Source organism: Neovison vison, chromosome 8, assembly GCF_020171115.1.
Source record: "Neovison vison isolate M4711 chromosome 8, ASM_NN_V1, whole genome shotgun sequence".
Classification (NCBI taxonomy): domain Eukaryota; kingdom Metazoa; phylum Chordata; class Mammalia; order Carnivora; family Mustelidae; genus Neogale; species Neogale vison.
The window spans coordinates 53,277,493-53,297,133 of NC_058098.1; the positions used below are offsets into that span (position 1 = coordinate 53,277,493).

Here is a 19,641-nt window from a genome sequence, read left to right on the forward strand (position 1 = left end):
TCTCTTTCAAAAATCCTTCTGCAAGCTCCCATCAGAACACCCGCCATCCCACATTTCCCCCAAATCACTGACATGGTTCTAGGCTCACATGTGTCTGAGGCTGTAAGTTGCCTGGGTCCAGGGATTTGCCTTCATCAGCAGGCCAACACAGTAGCCTTTTTTTTTTTTTTTTTTAAATCTGCTCCCCTACATCTGGCTTCAGGGCCTTCCTTCCAGTTAACTGGTTGGGTAAGCCAAAACAGGTGTTTAAAAAGTCTGCCCTCTTTCTATCATCATCAACCCCTTCTTCTCTCTAGAACTTTTCTTAAAAAATAAATCAAAGGGCCTTTTATCTGCTATTTAAGTATTTATGTAAGTATTTTTATGTAAGTAAGTAAGTATTTTTTGTAAGTAAGTATTTATGTAAATATTTAAGTATTTAAGCAAGCAGTATTAGCCCCACATACAGAGTGGCAGCCTGAAGCATCCAGGGGCCCTCCTCTTGCATGCCATAAAAATCTGTAAGGCTTGTATATAGATAGTTCTAGGACTTTTAGCAGAAAAATGACATCTCCCCCCCCTTCCCCGCTTCCATCCTTCCCTCCTTCTTCCATTCTTATCAATCCAGGCCTCTAATTCGGTGCTAACGCCGGCAGCAGGGTAGCTGTGAGGGGGGCTTCCAGGGCAGTTTGCAGGATAGCAGTCAGGGCAAAAAGGTTCAGGGGCCAGGAAGGACTCAGCTCACAGGCCCCTGAAGCCAGAGGGCACCCAGACAATATCCAATACTTAAATCTGACCGATAAGGAAACAGAGGGTCAGTGAGGTGAAGTCAAAATAAAGGTAAATGTGAGAGCTCAGACTGGAACACAAGACTCCTGAAAGGCTAGTAAAACACAACACCCAGATGAGCTTCCTCTACCTAACCAGTAACCGGGTTATGGGATATGAAACATGGCTCCTAGTGTAGGACCAGGAGGCTGTACTACTTCACAGACACGCAGATCTGCTAAGACACAAAATGTCTCAATTTGCAATTACCTTCACTTCTAGGTTAATAACTCAGTCTCTGTGCCCAAACCTGGGTGAGGCAGAGAAGGGGACCAAAGAACAAAAACCAACCAAAAAACCCAGAGTGGCTTCTGCATGGAAAGAGGCTAAGATTTGTTTGGAGAGAATAAGCACCAAGCTACAAATTACAGTTATTTATGATCCCGCAGTGATGAATGGAAGGATAAGAGGTTAAAGTAACAAATGCTATATAGCCTTTTGGAGGGAGAGACAAGCCAGAGCTCAAGTGAAGAGAAAGGGAGGAGGGCATGTCTTCTTCCACCAATGTTTCAGCCGCTCTCTGCCTGTTTATCTCTCTGTGAGGCAAAGCCGATCCTCTAACTTATCTACAAGGATTCTGGGAAGACAGAGCAGATAGAAATGGGCCATGCAGCCTTGAAGAGGAGTTCCTGGTATTATAATCACAAACGAAGGGAGAAGCCATCTATCACCTACTACAAAAACCTCAGCTCTACACCATGGAAAACCAGTTCCTTCAACTCCACAACCTGGGCAAGGAGTAAAGTGGTAATCCTTGAATTATGTAACTATCAAGAAAACAAGGGCCAATATTATTTCTCAATATCACAGGGTTAAAAGGCCTAACTGAGTTTTCGGAGGTCCTATCCTTCCTCCCTTTTTAAGACTGGTACAATCCAAAGGTTCCATGAAATGTTTTTTAAATGTATAAAAAAATTTTTTTTTTGATTCCTGGCTGAATTTTTCAATATCTCAATGACAGAAGTGTCCATAGGATGGGTCCCTCGGGGTGATTTCCACTGCCACGTATTTAATTGTGTTACTAGCACCTCAACATTTTTCAGAGTAAACAAGAGCAGATCTCACTGAAAAGTTTTCTAAGGTGAACAATGAATGATTTGAGGAAAGATGTACTCAAAGTCATTTGTAACGAACATAAGCCCCCAAACGGGTGGGGCTGGGGATGAGGGTTGAGAGACCCTTTTAAAACCACCCAAAAGAATGGTTAAAAGGCAGTGGAAGGGTTTCCCCCACAGGTAGTAATTCAATGCTAAGATCTGCTGTAACAGCCTTCTCTCTCCGTGGATATCCTTACATACGTGGGTACCATGCTGGTTCCGAGAGGGTAGAGAGTCCTGTCCAAGAATCACAGCTAGTCAGTGAGTGGCAGATCTTAGACAGAACTGGGTCTCTTAAACCCAGCATCTTTGTTCTATCCAAGACACCACACTGTGGCCCAGGTTTGGGGCATATCTGGTTTTCTGTAGTTCTTCAATTCAAACTTGAAACTCCATTGTAAAAGGGAATTCAAAGATACGTGTAGAGGAATATTCTGGTCTCTAGAAAGCCCGAGACAAGGAAAGTATATTCAGGGAGCCAGCTGGGGTCGGTGGTATCTGAACTGAAGGGTAAGCAGTCTGAAACTGAAGGCATCACACTGGTATGGTAAAGGGCCATGAATCTGGATGGAGCACAGCATTGGGTACATAACACACACTGGATTAAAAAAAACTTGTCAACAAAACACTGTGATGAACATTATCATTTCTGTTCCAAGACGCTGCAACTGCACACATGCCTAACTTTGGAGAACCCAAATCAGAACTTCTAAGATTTCAGTCAACAAAGTAGATCAATAGAGATAGAAGTTTCTACTCCCAAATGCTGGATGAGGAACAAAAAGACAAACAATACTCACAAACATCTTACAGAAAGGAAGGAAATGGCAGGTAAGTATACATAGATCAGAGGGAAATATAAAGCTGTCACTGGGGCTTTTAATCTTCTGGTTGTGCAATTAACTTCAACACGGTCAGAGCAACCCTCATGATACCCCCACCAGCTGAAAAATTTCTATTTAACTAAACTCTGAATATCCAAGAGCCTGATTAGACTCTTCCAAGTACATAAATTAACACTGGCAATGTTACAGAAATAAAGCACCGCCCACCCACTTGTGCATACCTCCATCTTTTCAGCTATTAACCCAACTCAAAACAGCCCAATCTTTACCATCTCTAGCACGGCAAATATTGCCTGGAATGACAGGTTTTATGATCAATCCTTCACTTCCTTCATGAAGAATTTTCTCCCAAGTAATGTAAATCAAGCATGTACAGTTTTACAAATTCACTACTTTTATGGTTCATCTGCCCAGAGTGATTGTGAACATTTTAGGGTAGCACAGGGTTTTCAGTTAAGCCAGGCTTCCTACATAGCTGGTCACAGACCAACCCTGATATCTTGGGCAATGATCCTGCAGAGATGAGCCCAAGAGAATGGCTGCTTCCAATCAAGCCATTCTCAGTACTAGAAAAGCAAAGCAGGAGCAGATCCCACTGCTGGTGGGGACATGACTTCCACATTCTGAAAACAGCACTTGGGTCCACCAACTCTGGAGATGGGCTCCTTCTTACTCCAAACTTCATCAATATCATGGCCCACCAGCCTACTCAGTGTAGCCACTGCTCTTGGTTGCACAAAAGGAAGCTGGTTATTTTGGTGTAATGGAAAGAGTTCCCCCAACACTCTTGACAGGCCTATGCTCTCGGGTTCATATTCTAGCTCTATAACTGACTCGCTCCCTGAACCTCAATTTCCTCAACAGGAAAGTGGGGGTGATAACACCTCCTCTCTAAGTCATTGTAAGCAAGATGGCCGGTTCAGTGTCAGGCAAATAGTCAAAGCTCAAAAAACGTTGGTGTGCTTCCTACTAACATCTCTGCTCAGAGTACTTTTTTGTTGTTCTCTGTATTCCTGGGTCAAAATCTATTTCTTATAAACCCCTAGAATGGCCTAACCAAGTACCAAGTATGACCAACACTACTACTGTCTAGTTTGTTAAAATCCTCTGTGCAGTTGGGGGGTGGGGAGGGTTCTGATTATGTTTAAAATCCCAAATTTAATCCTGGTCCTCAAAGTATGATCTACAGACCAGCAGGATCAGCATTACCTGGAAGTCTGTTTGAAAGGCAGACCCCTCGGGCCCCACTCCAGACCTAATGAATCCAAGTTTATGAGATTCCCCAAGTGATAGGGTTACCTCTTGAAGTTTGAGAAACACTGTTCTATACCACAAATGAATTGGTGTATAGAATAATAAAGAGAGCCTACTGACACTCTAAGGAATCAATCGTGGCACTTGTGCTGTTGGTGGGACTCTATGAATGTTTATTTGGGTAGAAAGCAACTACTGACCAAGGCATTTTCCCTGGAAGGACAGTATAATGGACACCTTGTGCCTTTTGAGTTTAAAACAAAACAACAAAAACGATACACAAAGGACACTGGCTTTATGGCAGTATTTAAATCTTCTACATTAATGCAATCTTTGTTATATAATGAGGGCTCTGCATGTAATTAGTAATACGAGCACTCTGATTATATGTAGACTGTAAATAACCGGAAGGATACTTTCAATGTAGTAATTTCTGGTTTCTAGGATGCAACACATAACAGATTGATTAGTAATAAGCTTCCACAGAGTGAATGTTCTCAACACAGGATGGTGAAGTTCTAAAGCATGTCCTTCTGTAATGCTGAGCATGTGTCTTTCCTTCCCCACCCCAACAACCTTCTCAAACATTTTTTAGTTCTTTCCAGTTATATGTGAAAGTACAATTTTTAAATGCTCCTGAAAGTAAAATTTACAACCCAAATTCCTAAAATGAATCACCCTATGCTGGATCCAGGAGACTGGTAACTTTGTGTATCAGGAAACAAAAACCCCATCCGAGTGAGTCATCTCTGTGATCAGAGATAACACAGCCCCAGCCAGAGCTCGGGGCAAACAAATGGCCACAGCAATCACATGCCAGCATCTTGTGTTTAATGGTTTTTTTACATTAAAATGCATCAGTCAGCTCTGTGAAACCAGGAAGTGGAACCTGGGACGCCACATAAATAACAAACACATTCTACTGAGTTTGGCGAATCTTGACGTTCTGCTCTAAGTGTATCTCCATTTCTGGTACATAAATAAAAATGAAAATGCTGCTTTACCAAGATGAGAGCAGGACATCAAGAGCTAACTAATATGACTGGGCTTCTGAAATGTTCCATAAGAAAATTTTTAAGACTTCTTAAACGTCTATTTATTGAGGATTTTGATCTAAAGTGAAAAAGGTGATCTGATCAGAAGTTGGCAAATACCTCAAAAACTGCCAACAGAGGAAGTGGCTCTTAGGCTCTAGAGCACAAAAACCTGTTATCATCTGATTCCAAAATCTGTATGCACGGCTTTTTCTCAGGTGCTCCAGTGTTGAAAGAGAAGATGAGCAGGAAGGGAACTTGTGCCACATAGCATGGCCTTGCACTAGCAAAGTCCTCCAGAGAGAAGGGCAAATGTCCTCTTCAACCCTTGGACAGGGGATATAAAGCCAGGACCAAGCCTGCCTCAGGCTGGCTAGGCTCAACACAGGGACAGCGCAAATTCCCAGGCTATGCTTTTCAACAGCAGGCATCTCCTCTATCAACACCACACATCCATTAGCAGGCAGAGTGCCTAGGGAACATGACTTCAGCAGTGGCTTACGGCTATGGGCTTCTGCCCCACGGTAGAAGCGCTTTTTTCTGAAACACTGGAGACCAGTTGGGGACAATGGCAACAAACCCCAGGCCCTTGCTTTCATCAAGACCTCTCCCAAAGCAAAACAAACAAACAAACAACAAAAACAAACAAACAAAAACAAAACAAAACAAAAAAACAATGATAGTGGAAACAAGTTAAAATACCCCATAGTGCCCCCATGCCCACCCCATTGTTTCTGCGAAGCCCACACTACCTCATAATGAAGGGAATGAAAGGCGCCATGCTGAGAGGAGAATAGGTGCCGTCCATCGGGGAAGGGTAGAGTCTCCCCAGCACCAAAAGTAAGAGAAACATGCTTGGATGGCGGTTGAGTTCTCCTGTGTCACTGAAAAAAAAAAAAAAACGTTATTGCATGTAAAAGACTTATAATTTAAGAGGCAAAGTGTTACCTTCAAACATTTTTCTCATTAAATGATTATGAATATAAAGTGAGATGCTCTATGATTGGAAGATCGTTCCCCTTTCCTCGTTTTTTTCCCCTCCATTCATTTCATCTATTCCTAATGCACAAATAAGGAAGAGCTACTGGCCAAGCACGGATTGGGCTCCAGCACACGAGTCTCTTCTCAAAGCTAATTGTTAATTTGTGTCTGTGTTTTGATTTGAGCCGTTCATACAGCAGAAAGGAGTCCCACAGTATGAAATGTGAAACTTTCAACAGCCAAATGCACTTAGGAAAGCTTGAACGATCAATTTGGGGGCCAGAAAAGCCTGTCTGTACAAATTACTAATGTGAGAGAATGTATCATGAACAGAAGTAAAATTCATTGATGTTAATTTTACCTCCCCGTTACAGATAATGAGTATAAATTCATATCAAGTGCAAATGTGGCTGGAAGAATAAAAAAGCACATGTTCTAAAAATTCCACTATCAGCACAGGATGTGATTGAAAGGGTAGTGATAAACTTTTCTATGTGCCCTGATCAGACCGGAAGCTCTCGGAATGGCTTTCTTTTCTGTTTCTAGGGTCAAGCATGCCAGTGCTTCTTCCAGACCAACCAGCTATTTGCTTACTCTCATCATGGTCAACTCTAACAGGTCAGTAAGAAAAAAATGGCTGGTGTCTGTGACAGCAAACTCAGTATGCAAACACAGAGATTTTTAAATATCATGGGACGAAAATACTTTTCAGAAGCTGTGTTTCTAAGAAGCTGTTTTCTGAAATATGTTCCCTGCAAACAGAATGCAAAAAAAAAAAAAATCTAAAACAGGATTTTAAAAATATAAAAAATATCATAAAAATAGGGTATTAGGGGTTCCTGGGTGGCTCAATCAGTTAAGTGTCTGACTCTTGCTTTTAGCTCAAGTCATGATCTCAGAGGCGTAAGTGCCCCGCGTCTGACTCTGTGCTTTAAGATCTCTCTCTCCCTCTTGTTCCCCACTCCACCTCTATACAAAAACAAAAACAAAACAGGATTTTACGCAACTTTTCAGGTACAAATCTACTGTAGAGAGTCAGGCAACAGGATGTAATAAAAAAGCACTTAAAAAAATCCATCTAAGTTATAAGGAAGGAGTTGATTAAAAACTGTTGCCTGGAGGGAAAAATCTCAATTAATGAAGTAATTAACTTCCTTGATTTCACTGTGTCCCACCCTTTTCTCTTCTTACCTGTCCACAGTATTAGCTACAGCTTCCAACTGTTGGAGAAGAAAGGGATAGAGTTCCGGGAAACGAGAAAAAAACTCGCTGCCTGTCATTCTGTAAAGGGAAGAAAAACAAATTACTATCATTTATTTCCTCTGATCTAATAATAAAGCCTTTTAATTTTATTTAAAGGAAGATAGCCAAGGTCATTTGCTTGAATATTTAATGAAAAAAAGTTGAGAAGAAACCTCACCTTAAAAATTTAACAATCAGTCAAAACAAAACATTTAATTTTGATTTTGGAAGTGCTCTTAACACATGGAATTTTATCTCAAAATTTAAGATTATGTGTATTTACAAATATTTGATATTAAGTTCTGTTGGGGAAGAAATATGTAATCTGTGCAAATGCCAAGTTTTCTACAATTGATTTGGACTACACATATAGTCAACATCTGGTTGGCTAAGGCTGACAGTTTCTGTAACAAGGGCAGGTCTAGAACAGGTTTCTCCAAGTTGGCACCAATGATATTTTGGACCAGACCATTTTTTGTTGTGGGCAGTGTCATATGACTGTAGAATGTTTAGCAGCCTCCAATGAATCTACCCATCAAATGCCAGTAATATCCCCACCCTTTCGTGTCATGACAATCAAAAATGTCTCTGGGGGGGGGAAAAAAAGGTCTCTGGACATTGCCAAATGTATCCCGAGGGGTAAAATGGTCCCAGCTGAACACCACTGGGCTAGAGCACGGTTATCAGAGGCACAGATTTGGTATATATGGTTCTGGGCATCCGATAAATACTACTTTTGAATTCTGACAAGACCCGTTCAATTTTTACAAATGCTTACACTCATGTAACCCATTCCTATGAAGACTCAGAAAATTTCCATCATCCAGAAAGTTTCCTCATACCCCTTCCCAGTCAACTCTACAATTTGGTTTTGTCTATTCTACACTTTCATATAAATGTAATAATACATTACATATTTTTTTTGGGTCTGGCTTTTTTCACGCAGCCTAAAGTTTATCCATGTTACCTGATGTATTAATAGTTTGATTCTTTTTTTGTGGGGTATTATTCCTCTATATGAATATACAAGTTTGTTTATCCATTCTCCTCTTGACAGATATGGGCTATTTCCATTTGTAGGCTATTATGAATAAAGCTGCTAGGAACATTCTTACACAAGGTTTTTGTGGACATGTTTTCATTTCTTTTGAATAAATATCCGAGAATAACATTTTAGTATGTTGAACATTTTAGGAAACTGACAGTTTCCCCCAAATCATGATGGCATTTTATACTCCCACCAGTATTAAATGAGAGTTTAGTGGTTCTGTGTTCTTTCCAGCATTTGCTGTTGTCTTTCTCTTTATTCACTTTAGCCATCCTAGTGGTAGATTCCTGTGGTTTTGATTTGCATTTCCTTGATGACTAATGATGATATTAAACACTCTTTGTGCTTTGGTTATTGATACTGTCTTTTGTGAAGTAGCTATTCAAAATTTTTGCCTGTTTTTACATTAGGTTGCTTGCTTCCTTTGTCATATATATGCACTACATGTACCTTCTTTTTCTGTAGCTTGTCAATTTATTTTCTTAATAATGTCTTCTGATGAGCAGAAGTTTTTTTCTCTTTATGATTCATGTTTTCTGTAGCTTAAGAAATCTTTGCCTACCCCAACATCACAAAGATATTCTGTTTTCTTCTAGGAGTTTTATAGTTTTAGCTTTTATCTTGAGGTCCATGATCCATCTAAAATTAATTTTTGTATATGTTGTGAGGTAGAGGCAAAGGTTCTCTTTTTCTTTTAAAAATTTATTATTTTTTTATTTTTTATTTTATTTTTTAAAAAGATTTTATTTATTTATTTGACAGAGAGAGACCACAAGTAGGCAGAGAGGCAGGCAAAGAGAGAGAGAGGAGGAAGCAGGCTCCCTGCTGAGCAGAGCCCGATGCAGGACTCGATCCCGGGACCCCAAGATCATGACCTGAGCCGAAGGCAGCAGCTTAACCCACTGAGCCACCCAGGTGCCCCTAAACATTTATTATTTTTTTAATTGAAGTATAGTTGACAAACAATGTTGCATTAGTTTCAGGTGTAAGATTCTTTTTCTTCTACACTCTACACTGGTACGTCATAATTTTAACAGGGAGATGCCATAAGATATAGGCCTTAAATAGGAGAGATGTGCCACGTTCATGGATAAGAAGATTCAGTATTCTTTAAAAAAGATTCAATCTTATAAAGAGGAATTCTCACCAAATTCAATGCAATTCCATAAAAATAATAATTTACATATTCAACTACATCAGTTATTTTTTTAAAAAAATTTTACACACACAAAAAAGCACAAATAAAAACAGAAAATAATACACATACAAAAAGTATTTTTGGCAGAGGAAGAGTATCAAACATTATGAAATAAAAAAGACTAAAAGGCTAAACACATTTGGGCCCCATTTGGATCCTGATTCTAACAAGCCAATTATAAAAAGACATTTCTAAGACAATTAGGAAAAGTTGAAGGTTATAGAGTTATTAACTTTGTTACATATGATAATAGCATGGTGTATTTCTTTTTAAACTCTCTTATCAAATCAGTCACGCAACCTGAAGTATTTATGGGAAAAGTGACGTGATGCCTGTGACCTTGGGAGGACAAGAAATGGACAAAATAAGATTGGCAAAATGTTGGTAATTCTTGAAGTTCAGTGATGGATATGCAAGGGTTAGTTATACTATTCTCTTCACTCTTACATATGTTGAAAATTCCCATAATAAAAAGGTTCTAAAATAATGGAAGTAAACGTTTTTATTTGCCAAGCCCCAAACGGGGAGAAAATATGTAATGCATATAACTGAGGATTACATAATTAGTATGAGAATATATGAAGAACTCCAGTGATATCAATAAGTTGAATGACAAACAACTGAAAATAAAAATGGATAAAACCTATTCAAATATAATCCACAGAAAATAAACATTAGTGACCAATAAATACAAGCTGCTCAATCATACTAAGAAACCATTTTATATCAGCTGGCAAAGACTGAAAAGTCTGACAATACCAAGTACTAGAACTCCTACTGTTGATGGAAACAAACATTACTAAAACAACTTTTAAAATAATCTGGCATTTTCTTGAAAGCCACAGATGTATTTAGCCAGTGATTCACAAGTGCTATTTCTAGTGGCCTAGTAACGTGGGCACCAGAAGGCTTGTGCAACTGTACACACAGCAGCTATATGTCCTTCAAGAGTAGAGTGAAGAACTCTACACTCACACAATGGCATACTGTAGAGCAGTAAGTCTGAATGAACTACCGATGTATCAACACAGATGTATTTCAGGAACATCATGTTAAGTGAAAAAAGTGTGTGAAAGAAGAATTTAATAATATAACCCTCTGCAAACAAAGTTTATAATAAAGCACCACTAAGTAATACATCACTTAGTGAAACAAATTTTAGTGATACAAAAATGAGAAGCAAAGGAATAAAAACAAAATTGGCAAAAGTAATCAATCACTTCTCCAAGGGGGGGAAAGAAAGGAGATGGGATTAGGAAGGAATATATAAGGGGCTTCAAAAGAAATGTTGTTACTTAACCAGGTGGTGGACCTAAAAGTATGTGTTGCACAGTTACTCTTTATACCTTACACATACTATATACATTTTCTTTTGTACTTATTTCACAGTAAAAGCGATTTCTTTTTAAGAAGAGAAAGTCCTTACTTCCTTTAAAATCAGATCTATTGAACATTTATTGAACATTTATGCAAATGTTAAAAAACCCCACATACTAGATCTCCCAGTGCCCCTATGCATAGACAACTACACAAAAGCATCTCAGCTTTCCTTGCAAAAAACTTGTTTATACAGGTATATACTCTCAGTTTAGCCACTTTTCCCCACAAATATGCATATTATACATATGGTTGTGCCCCTTGACTTTATTTTTCTTTATTTTTTTTTTACTTTATTTTTCATTTGAATTATATTTGAGTAATCATTCAATATCAGACACACCATTCTATTTCTTTCCACTTAATGGCTGCGGAGTAATCCACTGTTTGTGGAGTGTAATTGATCTAATCCCAAATGACAGGCCTTTTGGTCATTACCTTATTGTTACAAACAGTGACAAACCTGGGCTTTGCAGGTTCAGTGTTTTACAAAACACTGATCACAAAACCATTCCACTACAGACCATTGTTAACGTTCCTTAGCATCGCTAAGCAAAACTGGTCCGGAACATCAGTTTCCATTTTTAGCAGAGTCACTTAAAACTGTTATGAATACTGCAATCCCTGTGTATACTTGCCCATATAGAATCTCCCCGTTTATACCACAAAGCCTGGTGGTATGTCTTCTAGAGAAATCAGTATTTCCAGGGCAGTAAGTCACTCCTTATTGGTCTGATATCTCTTGGTGGTGTCAAAGGACATAAGCATTCTTATGTAAGCAGGCCATATGGTTGCAATATCATGATCTAGAAATTGCCTTGATAAATAAAGGGCTCTGATGACCACAAATACTACCAGAGAAAAGGGCTGTGGAGCTATCATCCTCAAATTAAAGTCACTGTCTTAATTGAATTGAAACTAATTGTCCCAAACAGGGAATTACCTCATTCAGTTACCTTAGCAGGTATTTACCAACTAGTTTATGTTGCAGAATATATGAAGAAGGTATGTCACTAGAAGTTCTAGACATTTGGTGAATTTTTTTTTCTTAAAGATTTTATTTATTTGTCTGATAGAGAGAGATCACAAGTAGACAGAGAGGAAGGCAGAGAGAAGGGGGGAAGCAGGCTCCCCGCTGAGCAGAGAGTCCCATGCAGGGCTCCATCCTGAGATCATGACCTGAGCCGAAGGCACAGAATTAACCCACTGAGCCACCCAGGTGCCCTGGTGAATCTTTTAAGTAATTAATTGTTTTATTCTTAATAATTCGGTGGGCTTTGACTACATCTTTAAAAAAAATATTCTGTTAAAATTATTGTGTCCATGCTTGATGGTGTAGGACTTTGAAGCACCAACTGTACATCTCTCAGGGTTTAAGAAAAACCAAAATTATTTCAAAGAAGAATTTTGACCTTGCTTAGGTACTCTGAGCACACCGGAGTTACCTTTCTATTCTAACGTTCTCAGGCTCCTTGACACTGTTAAGAAAATATCAACTCGAAGAGATTCTTAACTGTAGAGAACAAACTGAGGGTTGATGGAGGGAGGATGGTGGGGGTTGGGTTGAATGGGTAATGGGTATTAAGGAGGGCACTTGTGATGAGCCCTGGTGATCATCGAGTGATCAATCACTAAATTCTACTCCTGAAAACAGTTTTTACCATATATGTTAATGAATTAGAATTTAAATAAAAAGCATCATATCAAATCTGCATCAGCCAAGGGTTATTAAAGACTTGGCTAAATGTGTTATAGACAGAGTGCTGCCTGAAGGAGATTCAGTATTAACAATCCTTGCGTATTATCAAACAGAGCCTCAAGAGGTAAAATATAGGAGGATATCAGAATTATCTAAGAGTATTGAGACAAAAGACAAAAGGAGACCACCATAGGAGGATATCAGAATCATCTATTCAAACTTCACTCACTCCTGATTCTTAGCTACAGCAGAAGACCTACAGTTCATAGGCTGCTCATAGGTTTTGGGCTACCCCTACAGGTCTGGAATCCAAAGCTTTATTTTGAAAGGCCAAGAACATGGGACCATTTTAGTCCATACATGAGTCCTGGAACATGTGAATCTTACCTATCATTTCTACTTAATCAAAACTATAGCATGGTCAGTTTTCTCAGGAAAACAGCAATTGTTTTAAAATACTTACATACTTCATGCTAAGCACAGTGCTAGGTCCCATGGAAGACACTAACAATATGAAACAGACACAGCTCTTGGGGCTTAAGATCTGGTTAGGAAGACAAGGCACATGCATGGACTAGGTAAGGCAAACCGCTTTAAGGGTCAAATTAACTAAAGCTTCCAGGAACAGTAGAGTTGGGAAAGATATCACTGGCAGCTGGAAAGGTTAGGGAACAGTTTGTGGCAAACGTGGAAACCAAGATGTTTTGAAAAAATTGGGTAAAAATGGATTAAAATGGAGAGAAATGGATTAAAAGGGAGAGGAAATAGCATGCAGAGGGTGGGTAGTTACAGAAACCAACTGGGTAGATAAACCAGCTGGATGAAGAGAGGGCTTCCTGACAAGACAAGACAGAAAAGGCATTCAAGTTTTTAGAAATTTCAATGCCAGACTAAGCAGCTTAGCCTGTATCTTACAGGCATTGAAAGTTTCTGAACAGCAGAGAGGTGTGCCAAGAGCAGAGGAACCGGACTAGAGGGAGGGTAGAAATACAGTGACCCAATGTACGTTCACTGAATGTCCCTTTGCACCTCAACTAGAGCGTAAATATCTATAGGTAAGGAACCACATTCACACTTCCCTGTATCACTTTTTTTTTTTTTTTTTTAAGATCTTATTCATTTATTTGACAGAGAGGGAGCACAAGTAGGCACAGCAGCAGGCAGATGAAGAGAGAGAACCAGGCTCTCTGCTGAGAACCCAAGGTAGGGCTCAATCCCAGGACCCTGGGACCATGAACCGAGCTGAAGGCAGACACCCAACCGAGTCACCCAGGTGCCCTTGTATCACTCTTGATACAAACCACAATTCTCTATAAATGCTGGCTGACTGGTAAACATTCTGGCCATGAATGTATAAGATTAGTCAGAGAAGAAAAACATTCTACTACAGATGACCTCAACCAATGCCTTACGCCTTTTTTCTCTTCCCAGTGACTGGTTCCCACCCAACGGACACCACACCACCCATCTAGCTTCAACACAATTTCTCTTACAAGGAAAAGAGGAGTTAGGACTAAGATGGTAACAAATTAAAACTTTCTCAACGTGAATCGTTAGCTGTATCTAAGGACATTCAAAATCCTGATTTGAATTAATAAACTGAGTATCCTGCCAGGACTTGAAATTTCTTAAATACAAATATAGAAATCTTGTCTCGCTGATTTACAAACAGTTCAATTTTAGTTCACCCATATAAGCAAACAGGCTGATATGTCACCTCCACAAATATAGCAAGCCCTGGGGGTAAATTCTCCAGTGACAGGGATTTCAAGCCTGTTTATCTATGCAGCCAAAAACTAGCCCTGCAACTTTATGGAAACAAAAGAAGTGATAACCAAAAAGGAAAAATGGAATCTCTGTCAATTCAAGCTTCTAGGAAGACAAAAGGAGACCACCAAATATTGTGAATGGGATAAAAGAGACAGACAAAAGTGAAAACAAACAAGCCGGGACAGGGAATGAAAATAAAGCAGCTTTAACCTTGGGGACTGTCAGACTCTACAAAACATGAGTTGATTCCCCAGTTCTATCCAGTAAGAACTATGTAGGCACAACCCATGGAGAGGCCCTTGGGGAAACACAGAAGCTCCTTGAAGGAATCCACTTGCCCCACACCAGGAGCAGAGAGTGGCTTCAAGTCTCCCGCAGGGCACTCCTCTGCCTGATCCTTTCAGGGGTGGGCTCCCCCAGAACCCAGACAAGGCCATGAACAAAGCTGGCAGGCAACAGAGATTGGCTGAATGAATGAAAATGCCTGCCCAGCACCATTTGTTTTATTTTAAAAGCTATTTGTTTGTTTGTTTATTTTAAAGCTTTTTAAAAAATTTCTCTAGCATTACTTGTTTACTGAGTAAAAATTAGATAATAAAGGACACTGCAAAGAAAAATCTCGAGTCCACCCCAAACTCACTACCTAAAGATGACTGCTAGTCTGTTCTGATGTCTGTCCATCTACACCTTTCTCCTCCTCATATATCCTTTTCTTATCTGCTTTTTACCCTTAACACTGTATCAGGAACACTGTTCCATATCAGTCTAGACCCATTTGAATGGAGAAGCCTCAGTGTGGTACGCTCTCTGTGCCTCTCCCACATTTGAACATTTGAACCCAGACACCAGCCCAGAATGCCTCATTCCCATCCTGGCTAAGCCATGGGTGAAAGGCAGTCCCTACCCCAGCCACATTTGGAGGTTCACTTGGTCTGCACATTCCACATCCAAGCTTGGTAACGCCGAAGTAATGGTAATGCTCTAGTTTTTTAGAGCATCTGAGCTTCCACTGTTTTGACTGTCTTTGAATCCCACCTGCCATCCATAACAGCCTAGGAAAATCTTCACTTGAATCAAGCTTCTATTCCTCTTAGAAACCCTGTCCTAAGATCTGCCACACATATGGAAATTGAAATGCTTCTGAGCTTAACAAAAGCATCCTGATAAAAAATGACTGTGCAATGAAAAGAGGCATTCAGTGAACCGTGTTACAAATTAAAATAAGGTATCCCACCCCCCAATTACTACATACAGATCCCCTATCATTCTGAATCATCTCAGGAACAGGGACCAAGAGAGTAATGTACGAAGGTATAAAGAGGGAAAGCTTGCCAAGGCAAAGAAAAACATGCAGAAAAAGGAACTCCATAGTAAACAGCAGCGAAGGCATAGCTTGTGCCCGGTTTAAAAAAAAAACAAAACAAAACAACAACAAAATGAGGACTTATTCACAGGCCATGGAGCAAACACCATAAACCTGGTTTCATTAGATGGAAACAAACATTGAAGGCTGGAGGCTTTCAGTCGGTTTTTCAAATGTGAACCCAATAAACTATTAAAACCTAGCTATCCCCAGATTCTGGCCTATAAAACCACTCTAGAGGAGAGAAACCAGCCAAGGGCCTTCGTCTCCTTGCCACAGTGATTGCTGATAAAAAAAGCAAGCGCATCTTAAGAAAAAGTACCCTGAAAAGGAAGCAAACCTACAAAGAAGACAGTGCACGCGCGCACACACACACACGTCAAAGGAGGAGCAAATACAAACTAATAAAACAGAAACAACTAATAAAAAAGAAATCTGGGTTTGGAACCCCACCAGGAGGATCGCCCATCTCTGACTCTGTTCCTAGAATCCTCTCTCCACATCTGAGTGGGCCGGACACCAGCACTTCTCCCTTGCGTAGTGGTAATTTAAAAAGAATGAGTAATTGGACTGAACAGATGTCAGAGGCCCCAGGGCCAGAATCTCACACTCAGCAAGCACTTGTGATCATGGCCAGGGTCCCACCAGGAACGCCTGTTACTAAACTTCAGGCAAACCATGAAGGAAGTTAAAGGAAGGGTATCTTCTTCAGGGCCTCTCTTTGAAGGGTCTGGGTTCTGACCAGATCTCCTGCCAATTTCATCTCCCTTCCTATCCTCCATAGAGAGCCATGACATTCTTGGACTTACTGAAAGTTTTCCCAATCCTTCCCTTTGGGAGCTGATTTCCAGGTGGAGAATCTCCCAAATCACAAAAATCAGTCATCACTATACTCTACCCATGGAGGGGAAGTAGAAACTCATTTGGTTCTGGAAGTGCCCTGCCATTCCCCTTGTAGAAATTACTGGCCTAAGGCTGGGCCTGGAAATACATTCCACAGCCAGGCGGTCAGTAAACATACATCTCCCGAATTCCTCATGTGCACAAGGTCGCATCTGGGCAGCTTATATGGATTTCTTTACAGCAGAGATTTGTTTCTTAGAGAATGTGTCTTTCTAAATCCTGTCATCTATAAAATCTCAGAATCAGTCCACCTCTAAGAGTTAATTCAATGGTCATTTTCTAAAGAGTTTATGGCAGCCTGCAAAGACGGCCAACAAGAATTCCGACTACCCTTGTTATATGTGCATGCCTCCCTCCCTTCAAGAGCTAAAATCTATTTTCTCTCTCCTGACTCTGGTCTAGTTTTTGACCTCTTTGATCCACAGAAGGTGGTGGAGCAATGCTGCACCAGTTCCGCCTTAGGCTTCAAGAGGTACGGCAGCTTCTGCATTCATGGTGTTTCAGACTTGACTAACTCTGCTGGGGAGAGGCCCCATGATCCCCACTTCCGTTATTTATGCTCCCTGTTGAGGGTGCAGACATGTGAATGTGAAGCCCTCTTGGTCATTCCAGTCCTAGCTGAAGTCTCAGATATCTCAGCCATCTGAGTGATCCCAGATGACACCACGTGGCGAAGCTGAACCAGCTGAACCCAGTCAACCCACAGAACTGTGAGAAATAATGAGTTGTGACTTTAAGCCACGAAATTTTAGGGTATTTGCCATATGCAGAAGCAGGTAACTAAACCACAGTCATGATATTCAAGGGACCGAGTTAGACTCTGTGGAAAAGGTAATATTAACTAAAAGGGATGCTGGTATCAAGGAACATACAATCTAACCCAACTACTCTATTTATTTTCTCCCAGCTCTGGAAGCCATAAATTGAAATTGGTATCAGGGGTCCAGGGGCACCTGGCTGGCTCAGTCAGTAGAGTGTGTGACTCTTAATCTCTGGGCTGTAAATTCAAGCCCCACATTGGGTATAGAGATTACTTAATTTTAAAGAAAGTCTTGGGGCACCTGGGTGGCTCACTTAAGTGTCTGACCCTTGATTTTGGCTCAGGTCATGGTCAGGGTTGGGTGGAGCCTGCTTAGGATTCTTTTCTTCTCCCTTAGTCCCTCCCCACTCTCTAAAAAATGTAAATAAAGTCTTAAAAAGTTATTTAAAAAAAAAAATCAATGGTCAAAAATCGAAGTGTCAATAAGGCACCTCCAGAGGTTCTAGAGGAGAACCTACTTCTTGCCCCTTCTAGCTTCTGGGGGCTGCTGGCCTTCCTAGGCCTGCAGCTGTGTGGCTCTAATCTCTGCCTCTGCGGTCACACTGAGTTCTCCTTTTCTGTCTCTCAGACCTCACCCTGCCTTCCTCTTATCAGCCTTAGAGCCCACCCAAACAATCCAAGATAATCACCCCAGAGCAAAAGCTTTAATTTAATCACATCTACACAGACCTCTTGTCTTTACAAGGTAACATTTATAGGTTCCAGGGATTAGGACCTCCTGGCTGGTGGGGGGAGGTGGGATTATTGACTATCCATCTGAACTGCCAAAACACAAGCGCTAAGGCACTAAGGGGCAAGAATGAACATAACTGGTTTATTCCCAAGCAGTTTTCCAAATCTTTAATACAACCAACAACTTTTTTTTCCCCAATATAATCCCAATATTTAAAACAAAACAAAACAAAACAAAGCCGGAACTGTTCTGGTTGAAGCGGGGTTGAGGGGAGTGATCTGCACCTGGCTGCCCTCTTCATCTTCGCAGGTATAAGCCGCGAGACACCTCCATGAACTCAAGAGTCTTTAGAGTCTGAAGGCTTTGCCAGACAAAGTTTACATTCCACACCTCCTTCCTTCCTATTATTCCCACTGCTCCAACCTCTGTAGCTAAAGAAGCACACACCATCCACCACCGCTCACCAATTCCCTACAATAACTGTTGTTTTATTAAATATGTTTCAGGTCTGTCTTCTCTCACTAGGAAGTTGCTCCTTGAAACTGAAGGCTGTCTTGCTTCTGCTCCAGCCCCAACACCTAGGACCGTGCCAGGACCTAGGAAGGCTTTGTAAACACACCAGCTGCCTTCTTAATGATTTTCTTAGAACTCTTAGAACTCCCTCCACGAATCCTGTCCCAATTCACCACGGGCTATCTTCTTTCCAACCATAGGGGTCCTATCCTCATCAGCCGGACTCTACAAAGATATTACTTTACAAATTATTACTTAGTAATTCTAAAGAGCATTGTGTAAGTAATAAACCCCTAGTTAAGCACATCACTAAATATGCAAATAGTTCAAACAGAGCTAAACCTGCCTCATCCAGAACGCTAGCAACAAATCACCTAGAAATTTCTTCCATGTGTTAATAACAAACTAATTTAGCATAAGCTCCAATATTTCAAAATAAGTGTTTTTGGTTTCTATCCCTGTAACTTTTGGTCAATGAACTCTTTCAGGATCCTCCTCCAAACCTTATAGACATTTTCACTAAGGATAATATTAATTTGCCAACTTGTATTATTAAAGCAAAGGAAAGGTGCCAATAGAGTCCCAGCCTTCAAGGAACATATTCGAACTAGGAGGACTTTCAGAGAAGTCTACTACTCTTTTCATTTAATCTCACAGATGAGGAAACTGAAACCCAGAGGAATTCAGGGAGTCTCCTAAGATCAAAATACAGGGTGGGGGGGCACCTGGGTGGCTCAGTGGGTTATAGCCTCTGCCTTCGGCTCAGGTCATGATCCCAGGGTCCTGGGATCCAGCCCCACGTCAGGCTCTCTGCTCGGCAGGGAGTCTGCTTCCCCCTCTCTCTCTGCCTGCCTCTCTGCCTACTTGTGATCTCTCTCTCTCTCTCTGTCAATAAATAAATAAAATCTTAAAAAAAAAAATACAGGTTGGGGGTAAACTGCAAGCCTACAATACAATTCTCTTGTTTCCCAATCTAGCCACTAGACTTTTTGGGGTTTCTATTATGCAGGAACCCAG

The 19,641-nt window shown here is 40.5% G+C and overlaps 1 protein-coding gene across 6 annotated transcripts in view; it reads right to left on the reverse strand.

Moving 5' to 3' along the window:
• Positions 1–19,641, reverse strand: part of THADA (THADA armadillo repeat containing) — a 321,965-nt gene that overhangs the window by 173,801 nt on the left and 128,523 nt on the right. For all 6 annotated transcript variants that reach the window (XM_044263601.1, XM_044263604.1, XM_044263603.1 and 3 more), the window contains 2 exons: positions 7,210–7,299; positions 5,790–5,921 (listed from right to left, as the gene is read on the reverse strand). In XM_044263601.1, the coding sequence (XP_044119536.1) occupies positions 5,790–5,921; positions 7,210–7,299 (222 nt within the window). The remainder of the gene's footprint in view (positions 1–5,789; positions 5,922–7,209; positions 7,300–19,641) is intronic.